A 12,720-nucleotide genomic window follows, 5' to 3' on the forward strand; every position below is an offset into this window, starting at 1 on the left:
AAATAGAGGTAAACATTGGACCACAATAATAAAATTTCACTTTGTACCTATCAGATCACCAAAAATGAATGCATATTAATTGCCTGCCCCTGGGTAGGAGTAAGAGAAGCCCTGTTTCCTCACCTCTCAAATCAGGCTATGGGGATTAGGGGAGATATTTCTGGCCTCAAGCAGGCATTCCATAAAGGTTGACGCTCTGTCTTTCTCTTTATACATCCACATGCTCCTCCTTCAAGACCTTCACACCACTCCTCCTCCAGGAAGCCTGCCCTGACTACTCTAATATGCAGTAACTTCTTTTCTCTGAGCTCCCGGGCTACCTATCTGTAAAGTTCTTCAAAAATTAATCATGGGTAATCCTGTGATTTTAATACTTATTTAAATATTCACATACTATAATAATATACTGTTTTCCAGTAGTCAGATACACCTGATTCAAATATCAACTATGCCACTTATTTGCTATGACTTCATCTTTCCAGTTTACAATGTTCTCACCTGTGAAATGGGAGATATCACCACTCATCTGATAGGGCTGTTGTTAGGATTTAAAATTATGTAAAGGGGTCAGCACATGCCACATGTTAGGTGTTTAATAAGTACATGCCAACAAACATCCACTGAGGGCAGTTGTTACATCTCTTTCAAATATTAATCCTCTACCAGGCACAGCTCTTCACACCATGTCGCATACACGGCTGCTACTTGATATTTTATTTATTTCACCTTTTTCAAAAAGAAATTAAGGCAGCTAGGTGCTCAACACATGTTTGTTGAATGATTACAGGTCTCACTTTCCAGTCAGATGTTCTTCCTTTCTGCTTTTTCATAATAAGTAAAAAGCCATTAATCATCCTTCACTTGCACCACAAATTTTCTTTGTTAATTTAATTAAAAATATTTAAACTATAAAATACATGCCCATGGTGAGACGTGAAAACAGCATAAGAGAGTAAAATAAAAAGTAGCCTCCTCTCCCCACATCCAGAGGTAATATTTTTTAAAAGTTATATATCCTAGCAATCTACTCACTTGTACTTACTAAATTTTTAAAACAAGTAAATGGGGTAATACTATAAATACAATCTACTCTGTGCATTTTTCACTAAACATGTAGGCAGTATTTATTGGTGTTGGTATTTTGCAACTATTCGAAATTCTTTAAGTTATTCCTTAAAGATTTAGACTGATTTAGCATCATATAAATAAGTTCCATAAGGGTATTTTTGTCTCTTTTGCCCTACCCTATCCCTAGCATCTAAAAAATTCCTGAAACAGCCTTGGCCAGAGAGCCAGTTTACTGGAGCATCATCCCAATACACTAGGGCTGAGGATGTGATCTCCAGTGAGGGCACGTACAAGAATCAACCAATGGAGCCCTGGCTGGGTACCTCAGTTGGTTAGAGCGTCGTCCAATAGGCCAAGGTTGCAGGTTTGATCCCCAGTAAGGGCACATACATGAATCAATCAATGAATGCAAATACAAGTTAAACAATAAATCAATGTTTCTTCCTCTCCCTTTCTCTGAAATCAATAAATAATTTTTTTAAAACAATCAACCAATGAATGCATAAATAAGTAAAACAACAAATTGATGTTTCTCTTTCTCTTGGTCTCTCTCTAAAAAAAAAAAAAAAAAAAAAATCAAGCCCTGGATGGTGTGGCTCAGTGGATTGAGTGCCAGCCTACAAACTGAAGGGTAACCAGTTCGATTCCCAGTCAGGCACATGCCTGGGTTACAGGCCAGGCCCCCAGTGGGGAGCACACAAGAGGTAACCACACATTGATGTTTCTCTCCCTCTCTTTCTCCCTCCTTTTCCCTAAAAATAAATAAATAAATAAATAAACAAATAAATAAATAAAATCTTTTTAAAAAAATCAACGATAAAAATTTCTAAGTACCTGGAACATAAATATATGGTCAATAGGTATTTGCTAATGAATGTTATTCCTTATGAGGAACTGCCTTTATTCAAGGTATACTGCCCTCCCTTAGTCAAGTGGCAAGGAAGATTGATTCGATGCTTCCTCTTTCAATTTTGAACTTAAGCAGAATAAAAACATTGGAATTTATTCATTCCTGTGCTGAACCCAGTACAAGAGCATGGAAAGTTCCTTGCTACCAAGATTCTCTAGGGTAACTGGTACTTAACTGTTTCCAGCCTGGTTCCCCTGCCCCACTTTCAATTCTGTGAGCGCACCCATATCCTTCAATGAATTTTGCCCAAGTTAGTTCAGGGTTGCTCAACCTCAGCTCAGTAGACATTTGGGCTACATAACTCTTTGTTGTGAGGGGCTATTCTATGCATTATGGTATATTTAGCAGCATCCCTGGTCTCTGCACCAGATACCTGCAGCATCCCCTAGTATAACAATCAAAAACACCTCCTGACAATAACAAATGTCCCCTAGGTGGGGCTGAATTAGCTAGAGTTGACTTCTGGGGGAGGAGCAGGGAGTCCTAACTGATGGCTCAGCTATATATTATATTACATGGACAACATATTGAGTCAGTCTACTAATAACGGATTTTAAGGTTTTACCTGGTATTATTTTAAATAGCTTTATCGATATATAATTTAAACACCATAAAATTCACCATTTAAAGGGTGTGATTCAGTGGCTTTTAGTATATTCACAGAGCTGTTCAATCATCACCATATCAATTTTAGAATACTTTCATTCTAAGTTGACGGGCATTTGGGTTGTTTCCACTTTTTGGCAATTGGGAATAATGCTGCTATGAACGTTTGCATACAAATCTGTGTGTAAACATACGTTTTTTTATTTTTCATGGGTAGATACCAAGGAGTGAAATTAGTAGGTCAGGAGCTAATCACGTCTAAGATGAAAAACAACATTTTCCTTTTTTCTATTTCAAAGGATTTGTAACAGAGCCAGGAATCATAATTTTCATGTGATTGCTAATATCAAATCCTTTTTTAAAATTTTATTTTCATTGTTGTTCACAAACAGTTTTCTATCTTTTACTCCATCCTGAATCCTTTTTTAAAAATAATAAGGTTAATCTTCACACAGCTTTGCTATCAAAAGAACTATGTTATACGACTTTCCAATTTGGGGTTCAGACAGAAATTCTAAGATGAGGTGAGAATTCCTTCACATTTAGTGTAAATCATGAAACTGAGTTTGCACTGGCCTATTTAATCAACATGCCAGGATCAAAACCTTTTTTTTTTAGAGGAACTCCTGTATTCATCTCCTGTGGCTGAAAATTGCTTAAGAGATATACAGTAAGGGAAGGTTTACACAGTAGAAGCAATAAATAGGAGTTGAAAATACCAAACACCCTGATTAAATTAAACACTCCCTCTCCGAGTGGGGGGCCTGTTTCTCACTCCATAAGAAAAAGGTAAAACATTAATTGTAATTCACCATGTAAATTCCCAAACCCTTTCATAAAAGCATCTTTCAGAAACTGGAGGCCAAATAAACTTCTGGTCACAAGTTATTTTTCCTCCCTGGCAATGTACACTCTAGTTCAAATATATTCAGGAAGCAAACTTTAAACAGAGAATTAAGAGCTGACTGTAAAATTCTACATAAAAGGGAGCTTAAAATACACGTTTTAACTTAAAGAAAAATCAAGTATCTTCCAGCAGAAATTAGGCATAATCAAGGGAAAACTACTAGATGTCCTACTATTCACAACGCTAGAGGACTCCACAGCTTCCCAAAAAAGACGCATTCGTTTTAGCCAATAGCTCTTTCCTCCCGCCAAAGCTGTCCCTAGAGCGTCAGATAATAACCCAACCAGTGATTTATGATTTTTCCCTTTTGATCACCCCCATCCTGACACACACACACATCCACCTGCTTGGAGGTGTCAAGGCAACTAGAAATGGTTAACAGTGACCAGCAGCAGAGAGAAACAAACACCCCTGACAACCCACAGCTGAGTAAGCAAGAGCTGTTTATTCATGACCATGTCCCATTTGGAGACTGTCCGCGAGCCCTTGAAAGCCCAGATACGTTTTAGAAGGTTCCTAGAGAGTCAGAGATCATCTTTTCTCCCCGCATCCCACCCCCAAACACATAATGACTCGGGTGGGAACCGGCTGGTCAAGGTAGCCCCTGCCTACCCGCCCCACGGACTAGAGCATCCGACCCCTTGCGAAGCTGTGTGACTCCCCAAAATAGACTCGGACGCGGCAGGGGTCTAGGGCTTCAGAAGGCACTTGAGTCACCCCAAACCCGCCACGGTGACCGACGCCACGGCTGGGGCTAGGGACCCCCACGAGAAATGGCCCTTCAGCCCCTTCCCCTCACCTGGCTCGGTCCCACCTGAGAGCAACAGCTGAGCAGAAAAGAAACAGACAGAAAGGGCTGACCTTGTTGCTACTGACAGTGGAGCGGCACATCCTGCTGCTTCCTGGAAAGGGGCCCAAAGCACATTTTTCCCCCTGGAGGAAGGAAACAGGAGGGCGCCGGCCGGGCGGGGGACGGGCGCGGCGGCGGTGGTCCGGACTGGCAATGCAGCCTCTAGTGGGGACCGTCAGAGGACTACATCTCCCAGGCTGCTCTGGGCCGCCTTGCGTCGCGACCCCGGCACGCACGGAGGCGGTGACTCTTACCTCACAGAGGTAGCTCCTCTGCCGGCAGCAACTCGGCGCCCGCGGTCCATGGACCGGAACCCCGGGCCGACGGGCAGGAACCCCGGCCGCGAACGTCGCCTCCCCGCCCCAGGCTCCTCCTCCTCGCTCCCCGCCACCTCCTCCGGGCGTCCGGAGGCCGCGCACTGCCGCCGCCGGGCTCGCGGAGCTGTCCCGGGAGGCTGGGTGGCAGGTTCGCGGCTGTCGCGGGACTAAGGCCTACTCCGCCACCTCTCAGTGCTATTGTCCCTGGGCCGGGCCCTGACCGGTTCACTGGACAGGCGGGTGCGCCGGCTCCGCGGAAGATGCCCGACCAAGCCCTACAGCAGATGCTGGACAGGTATGGGCAGCTTGGGGGAGCGCGAGAGCCGCGGATAGCCGCTCGGGCCCTGCCCGCGTCCAGCCTGGACGCTCCCTGTCAGCTGGGCGTGCGGGGAGGAGTTCGGCTGCCTGGGGGCCGCGTGAGGGGCAGAAAGTTTGCGGTTCCTACTTGGAGGGAGGCGGGGTGGGATGGGGGGGGACAGAGCCCGCGGCCTGTCTGCGCCGACTTAAAGCGAAACTTAGGAAGAGGCGTCTAGTATTGTTGGAATGCCGTTTTGAAATGGTAGGGACTCATTTTAACCCACAGAATTAGTTTCTTTTTTTTTTTATTTCTTACTCTTCTCCCCCCAAACTATGTTGTAACACGTTTGTTAGTGATGTCACTGGGCAGAAGAACCAGACCATCTTTCAGGGAAATGATCCAGGGAAATCGTAATTTTAAGACTCTTTCCGAAAAACGAGGATAAGCTATCTTTTGGAAAGACTGAGAGGATGACTTCAGCCCTCCTTCCCCCTCATGCCATCCCCATGCTTATACTTTATAATGTAAGGTTCAGAGTATCCGCAAGGGAGCTTTAATGGTCAGACCAAAGGAGAGGTTATAGAAAACAACCGCACGAATCCAACACTGAACACTTAGCGTTATTTTAAGATTCATTGAGTTAACGAGAAAGTTTCATCAGTGTTGGGGCCAATTCCCATTCCTGGGGGTGTTGTGAAAGCAGATGAGTCGCCCTCTGCTGTTCAAATTCTAGTCCTTGGGTTCCACCTTGAATTTTTGAAGCTTAATCCACATTTCCACCTGGCCAGCTCATAATTTCGTGGCATAGCCAGTGCTACAGGCTAATTCATAATGTTTATTTTTGCTTACAACTCTCAGTGCACCACTTGCCACCTAGTTCAGCAAGTGGTACAGCTCTTTGTGCTGAGCAAAGGTCCAACTGTAAGGTGTTAAATGAAAGGCCTCCCTTAGTTGAGATTATATCCAGATAAATGCTATTTGGATCTGCCACATCCAGAATACAGATCTCCTCTCCAAATGAGACATTTCCTTTGGAAATTAGATTTTTGATACATCTAAGTTAGTAGAGATCATGGTACTTTTTTCACTTGGGGTGACCTAGTGATTCATCCAACTGACCTTGACCATTCAGGTCAAGTTGTATTGACAACAACTTTTTTTTTTTAATGTAAGTTCCCGAAAGGCAGAAACTTAGTCATCATTATTTATTTTGAACCATAGAACAGAGCTTGTACCCTGCAAGTTATCAATAAATATTCATTTTATGAACAAATGCATGACTTTTTTCTTTCTTTTTTTATTTTGGTCTTTTCCCCCAGTTGTCTAGGGGGTCTGATAATTTACCAGGGTTTTCTTTGTTTGTTTCTGTTTTTTAATTACAATATAGCTTACTGGCAAACTGCATAGGACTACTGAAGAAATATGCCCAAAGAAGCTACCTCCTGCCACTGCCAGTTCCAATAAGATGAGACTCCATTCTCGTTTGGGGTATTTTATAATTCGGTAATTAAATACTTGAGTGCCTGCAGCTTTCACTTTTAGGGAAGTGACTTTTAGAAAAGTTTGTGTGTCCAAAAGCTGACCTGGCTTTCATATATTCTTTGGAGATTTCCATAAAAGTAAAAAGCCAAGGAGTGCTAGTAAGGCATTTAAAATTTATCAACAGAAACTTGGAAATTCTGGTTGCATTTACTGAAGCAGGTGACTATAATACTAGCTCACCCTCATCTTTACCTTTTTGGCATACCTCAAGGTAGGTTCTTAAGATGGCATTCAAAGACCTTTATTATCTATTATTAAATCAGTAATTGGCAACCTGTCTCTACAATAGAATCACCTGGGGGAGCATTTTAAAGTATAGCTGGATGGCTGGCTCAAGACCAATTAGATTACAAATTTTTGGAGGATGGGTCCTGAGCATCTCTTTTTCAAAAGCTTTCCAGATGTTTCTTATGTGATTGGAAAACACTACCTTAAATCCTAAGGCATTATTCCATGGTAAAAGATAGTACAGTTTAGTGAGAAAAACTTGGGGTAGTTTGGAGACCAAAGTCTTGAAATTCTCATTTTGCCAATTACTAGCTCTGCAACTTTGGGGTTACCTTTATAGAATGGGAATATTCTAGCTCACAGGATTATATCAGATGAGAACAGGTATAAGCACTTTATAAAACAATAAAATGTTATGCATATATTAGGCATACAGAAGGTACTTAAGATTTTAGTGTAACAATCCAGTGTGGCAGTTCCCCCCCACACACACACCTCTCCCCCCCATCTCTTTCATAGTTAACATTAATCTGGGTTGGTCCAAAATGCAAGTTGAACACTATAGTACTTGATGGGTTCATTTGAGGCACACTGACAGCCTGATGGGGCCCATAATTCTTGCCTTGACTTTGGCTTTCCCCCAGCTTGGTCTTTGGGTGGCAATTTTTGAGGAACAGAACTGAGCTCTGAAACCTGTTCGTATTTTGATTTCTTCAGTGGAGCCTTTATTCTCAAGAAGAGTAAGGAAATAATGTAATACATAATTGTTGTTTGGCATCTCGATTAAAAGTTAGGTGCTTTATAGTGAATTAAACATTTGTACTTACTGAATTTATTTAATAAATATTGAGTGCCTACATGTGCTCAGTACTATTCTAGGTCCTTGGTATATGGTAGTGAACATAACAAAAAAAAAACTTATATGAAGCTTAAATTCTTGTGAGGTTTGTGTCCCATAAATTGTCAAATACGATGTAGATGGTGTTTAATTGTTAAAGTGAATGGTATGTTTAAACCACTTAATCTTTCAAGGTTTTTAAACGAATGGCAACTTATCCATATCGGAAGTTGAATTGTCTTTTGTGAAATAAATAAACTTAGCTTAGCAACTGTTTATCTTGACACATTTTATTATAACAGTATTTGTAAGTGGAAAGAGTATACACATGTGTAGATATATACTTTGCTTTTTTTTGCCTTCCATTTTTATAAAAAATAAGCAACTGTTTATATAAACTTTTAAATTGCTGTCAGTAAACAGATGTTTGAGGGTACTGGGGAAGTTGTGGTTTCTTTAGTATCATGATTGATTTGGGGTCACAAATCATTGACCTGAAATAATAACCACTTATAAACTCAAACCCTTTATTATTTAGCTCTCTGAACCTGGATCAGTTTTTACTTCCTTCATTGCCGCACTTCTTTAAGGAGGCATCTATTATTGTATTTCTCAAAATTAGGGTTAAATGTGTAGAGAATACAAAGAATAACAAACTATAGGAATGCACCTCAGATTCAAAGTCTGGGCCTGCTCAGAGATGCCTCTGGAAATTTGACTTTTGTGTACCCCGTCTCACAGTAAACACTCAGGAATTTGTTGAGGTTTTGCATCACTTACTTGCACCTGGTGAGTAGGCAGGGCATGAAGCTAGTGTTCCCAGAACAGTCAGATGAAGGAAAAGCAAGTAGAATAATTTGCTCCCTGCCTGCCTCCTTTAGTGCAAAGTGATTTAGAATCTTTCCTCTGTGAGGGTGTTAACTACACATATATATTCCTTCGGAGAATATTCTGGTAGGATCATACTATATTGTCTTCTGATTTTTTTATATAACCGTCTTAGTTTCCATTAAAGCAACTTCTCATTCTCTTTGTAGAGTCTTTAATCACCTCTATCCAGTTTTGTCAATTACAGAGCAGTTCTTGGAATTAAATCATTAGGAATTAGTTCCCTGGCTAGGTAGCTCAGTTGGTTAGATCATCATCCCAATACACCAAGTTTGTGGGTTCAATCTTTAGTCAAGGCACATATAAGAAGCAACCAATGAATGCATAAATAAGTGGAACAATAAACTGATATTTCTGTTTCCCTCTTTCTCTCTCCCCCTCATCTCTCTCCCCCTCATCTCTCTCCTTCCCTCCTCCTCCCTTCCACCACAGAATCAATAAATGCTACTGACTTTTAAAAAGTCAGTAGCAGTTAGTTATATTTACTTCCATCTGTATATACAAAGTAGAAACTTTACAAAGTCACCTTTGACCAGTATCCCCAGTCCCATATCACCCCATACCCACCCCACTATCATAAATGGGTTTATATTCTTTCTGTCTTATATATCATATATAATAGTTTTGTTTATAAAATTTAAATTAATCTACATTTGCTTTTTAAAATACTGTTTTGAGCTCTGTGCCATACAGCAATTAAAAGAATATATATATATATAATATCCATCTTAACATACCACTCTTTTTCATCTTTTCCCCTGTTTAAGACATTTAAGTTTTTATTTTCTCTTTATAATTTGACTTTCACTCCCCTTTCTTGTCCTTGGCTCTACTAAAAATATACTAAAGGTCATCAGTAATTTCTTAAACAGTAAACTTAATGACTATTTTTTCTTGGTCCTCATGTCTTTGACATATGTGTTGAAAATGAAACTGATCCACTACCCCCTGACTTCCTCACTTTTTACTCCCTTCAGTAACAAGTATGGTTCAATCCTCAGCATTTACCAATCTTTGAAAAGTGTAGCCACTTACTATCTCTTTTCACCTCTATTTGAATGACTCCCAGGTGTGTCGGGTTTTTTTTTTTAAGATTTTATTTATTTATTTATTCTTAGAGGGGAAGGAGAGAGGGAGAGAAACATCAATGTATGGTTGCCTTTTGTGTGTCCCCTGCTGGTAGTTAGCCTGCAAGGAACTGGCCTGCAACCCAGGCATGTGCCCTGACTGGGAATTGAACCGCGATCGTCTGGTTCGCAGGCCCGCACTCAATCCACTGAGCTACGCCAGCCAGGGCCCAGGTGTGTCTTTATCCTGATCTCTTTTCACATTTTAGTGTCTCATTTCTAGCTGCTCAGTACACATTTCTATTTGTATATGTAGTATTACTAGCACTTTAACCTATCTAAACTACTGATATTTGCCTACCTTTTTACTTATCTTGAACTCCCAATGTTTAGTCTTGATAGGACAATTCTTATAGTCCACCAGCCATAAAACTTAACTATTTTTTTCTTTTTTTGCATCTTTCCCTTCAGGTCTATTTGCTTCTCAAATACTACTTTCTGACTCCAGTTTTTCTCTTCAACTCTGACTTACAAAGTAGTACCAGAATTAGCAGAGGCACGATTGTAATCATGTCCTTTCCATGCTTTAAAATTCTCCAGTCTTTACATCTATAGGATAGAATTTAAACTTTTAAGATCCCAGCAAAGGGATTTGGATCTGCTTTAGTCTACCTTAACCATACTCTTCTGCATTGCACTTCACTATCCTCTGAGTATTTCTTGCTCTTTCATTTTCTTATTTTTGCTTTAGGTGACTTAACACCTAACTAACTCTTACCCATCTTTATAATTAAGCTCTTGTATCATCTTGAAGCATTGCACTTCAAGCCTTCAGGCAGAGTAAGTTACTTCTTCCAGTGTTTCCATAGAATCTTTATGCATTTATTGTAGTATATCACATTGTATTGTAAATTTTTTAATGCACCGCCCTGGCCGGTATAGCTCAGTGGATTGAGCACGGGCTTGTTCATGCTCAAGCAAAGGGTCACCAGTTCGATTCCCAGTCAAGGCACATGCCTGAGTTGCAGGCCAGGACCCCAGTAGGGGATACATGAGAGGCAACCACACACTGATATTTCTCTCCCACTCTTTCTCCTTCCCTTCCCCTCTCTCTAAAAATAAATTAAAAAAATATTTTAAAAATTTTTAATGCACCTATTCCATGTATCAGAGCCTTTGACACTCACCTTTACCACCACCATGCACATTCAACTGGAAAGTCATTGAAATCAGAAACCCCTGTCCCATTTCTCCGCAAGGCCTAGTACATGGGAAACGTTGTTGAATCACTGCCTTTCTTTTCTTTATTTATGACATATTAGTGGTTGGAATAATCTTACAGAACACCATTTAAACAATTGTCTCATTTGCTCAAAACCTTCAATATTTTCTTATTGCTAATTAAGCTTAAGTTCAAATTCTTGAGCCTGGCCTTTAGGACCTCCTGTAATCACATGTATTGTTTCCTCTTATGTTCAAGACACTCAGTATATGGCTGGCACCAACTACTTTTCAAAGTCTTGCTTCTCTTTAAGAATGAGTACATAAGTAAGTACATGTCTTTTTCCAAAACCAAACTGATTTGGTTTGTTCATTGTCCTCTGAAGACAAGATTTTCTTTTCAGCATCTTGTCTTTCAAAGTTCTATCCATTCTTCAAGACCCACGTTGGGTTCTGCCTCATTTATAAAGCTTTTCTGACCATTTCAGCCAGAAATATTGTTTATCTCTTGTCGAGACTCATGTGGCAATTCTTTACATGCCATACGTACATACTTACCTCCCAACTCTTTACATACCATAATTCATAAGATAATGAAAGATAACTTATATGGCACATTGAAATAGACTAGAAGGGGTTTAGAACTCTGGTGAAAGCTCCTTATGGCTGCTTAAAAGTACTCTAGCAACTGGCTATAATTTCCTTAGAAATGAGAAGTGGAAATTTTTATCAGAATACACTCAGTATAACAAGCATGGTGCAGAGACAAGCTAAGTGAGTCAAGGCCTAGGTTGCATCAGTGCCTCTCTTAACTGAAGCCTTGAGCAGATTACCTTTCTGGGCTTTTGTTTCCTTTAGATGGCAATAATTATGCTTGCAGAGTTTATGAAGATCAGAAACAAAGGACATGGCATGGACATATATGCTCAATAAATGACTGCTTTTATGTGATGTATTGAGTTGGCCAAAAAGTTTATTGATTTTTTCCATAAAATAAGACACATTTTTCATTTTTACCAGTAACAGTAACTTTATTGATTTGCATGTTTTGAGTATGTTGGCTGTCTCCCACATGGCATAACATTGATTATTCTCTACTAATGTCTCCATTTGATCACTATCAACTTCAACTGGTCTACCTGACCATGGAGCATCGTCCAGTGAGAAATCTGTAGCACAAAACTTCTCCAACCACTTTTGACATGTTCAGTCAGTCACAAGAACCTTCTCCATACATTGAACAATTTTTTTTGTTGTTTCAGTTGCATTTTTACCTTTCTTGAGATAATATGCCAAAAATATTGCATATTTTCTTCCATCTTCAGTATTAAAATGGCTACACAAAAACTCAGTAATTTTGCTGGGTTTTTTAATGCACACTGCTGTGACAGGTGTCACAATACAGTCTAATAAAATTGTTTTGAATGAAGTTCAAGACAATTAAGTGCTACTAGAGCCATCTTACAGAAAAAACAAACAAACTTTTTGGCCCATACCCAGTATTTCCCTTAGCATTGATTGCCTTTATGTAGTGTGTCACAATTGTGGTTATATCTGTTTGATGAATCCAGATAGTTTAACTTCCATTCCACTGGGGTGAATAGACACAAAGAGATTTTTACTCATTTGTGTAGTTCCTACTCCAGAATACATGAGATATGATGCTTTTAATCCTGAGACAAAGCAACAGTGCAGTTTTTTCCATTGTCAAATGGTGCCTTTCTTGCAGCAACCAGAGTGTAGATCTCTAAGCTTGTTTTGAATTAGTACATGTTCTGTTTTATAAAACTATCGAGCAGATACATCAAGGAACTATATATGATACAGTAACAGCTATTTAAAGCTTGTTTCATTGCTCTCCTATATTGTGGAATTAATTGTTCTCTTCTGTTACACTTACGTTTTCATCAGTGATCTCTGGGGCAGGAGTCTGACTTCCCAGATTTTTCTAATAATCCAAGATAGACACCTGCAATTTGA

At 39.9% G+C, this 12,720-nt stretch overlaps 2 protein-coding genes across 3 annotated transcripts in view; one reads left to right on the forward strand and one right to left on the reverse strand.

The window, feature by feature from the left end:
* CPEB3 (cytoplasmic polyadenylation element binding protein 3) overlaps positions 1 to 4,671 on the reverse strand; it is a 184,004-nt gene extending 179,333 nt beyond the window's left edge. Inside the window, exon 1 of one of the 2 annotated variants that reach the window (XM_037047348.1) lies at positions 4,596 to 4,671. The gene's annotated coding sequence lies outside the window, so the exon portion shown is untranslated. Of the gene's footprint in view, positions 1 to 4,352; positions 4,531 to 4,595 lie in introns of those variants that run through there. The other variant, XM_037047345.1, reaches the window with a different exon arrangement.
* A 202-nt stretch (positions 4,672 to 4,873) lies between these two features.
* The window catches only part of MARCHF5 (membrane associated ring-CH-type finger 5), a 56,278-nt gene continuing 48,431 nt past the window's right edge, over positions 4,874 to 12,720 (forward strand). The window contains exon 1 of the mRNA XM_037047355.1: positions 4,874 to 4,953. Coding sequence (XP_036903250.1) covers positions 4,919 to 4,953 — 35 coding nt within the window. The 5' untranslated portion in view covers positions 4,874 to 4,918. The remainder of the gene's footprint in view (positions 4,954 to 12,720) is intronic.

Source organism: Sturnira hondurensis, unplaced genomic scaffold (assembly GCF_014824575.4).
Source record: "Sturnira hondurensis isolate 20B ecotype Veracruz unplaced genomic scaffold, ASM1482457v3 Scaffold0005563, whole genome shotgun sequence".
Taxonomy (NCBI): Eukaryota; Metazoa; Chordata; class Mammalia; order Chiroptera; family Phyllostomidae; genus Sturnira; species Sturnira hondurensis.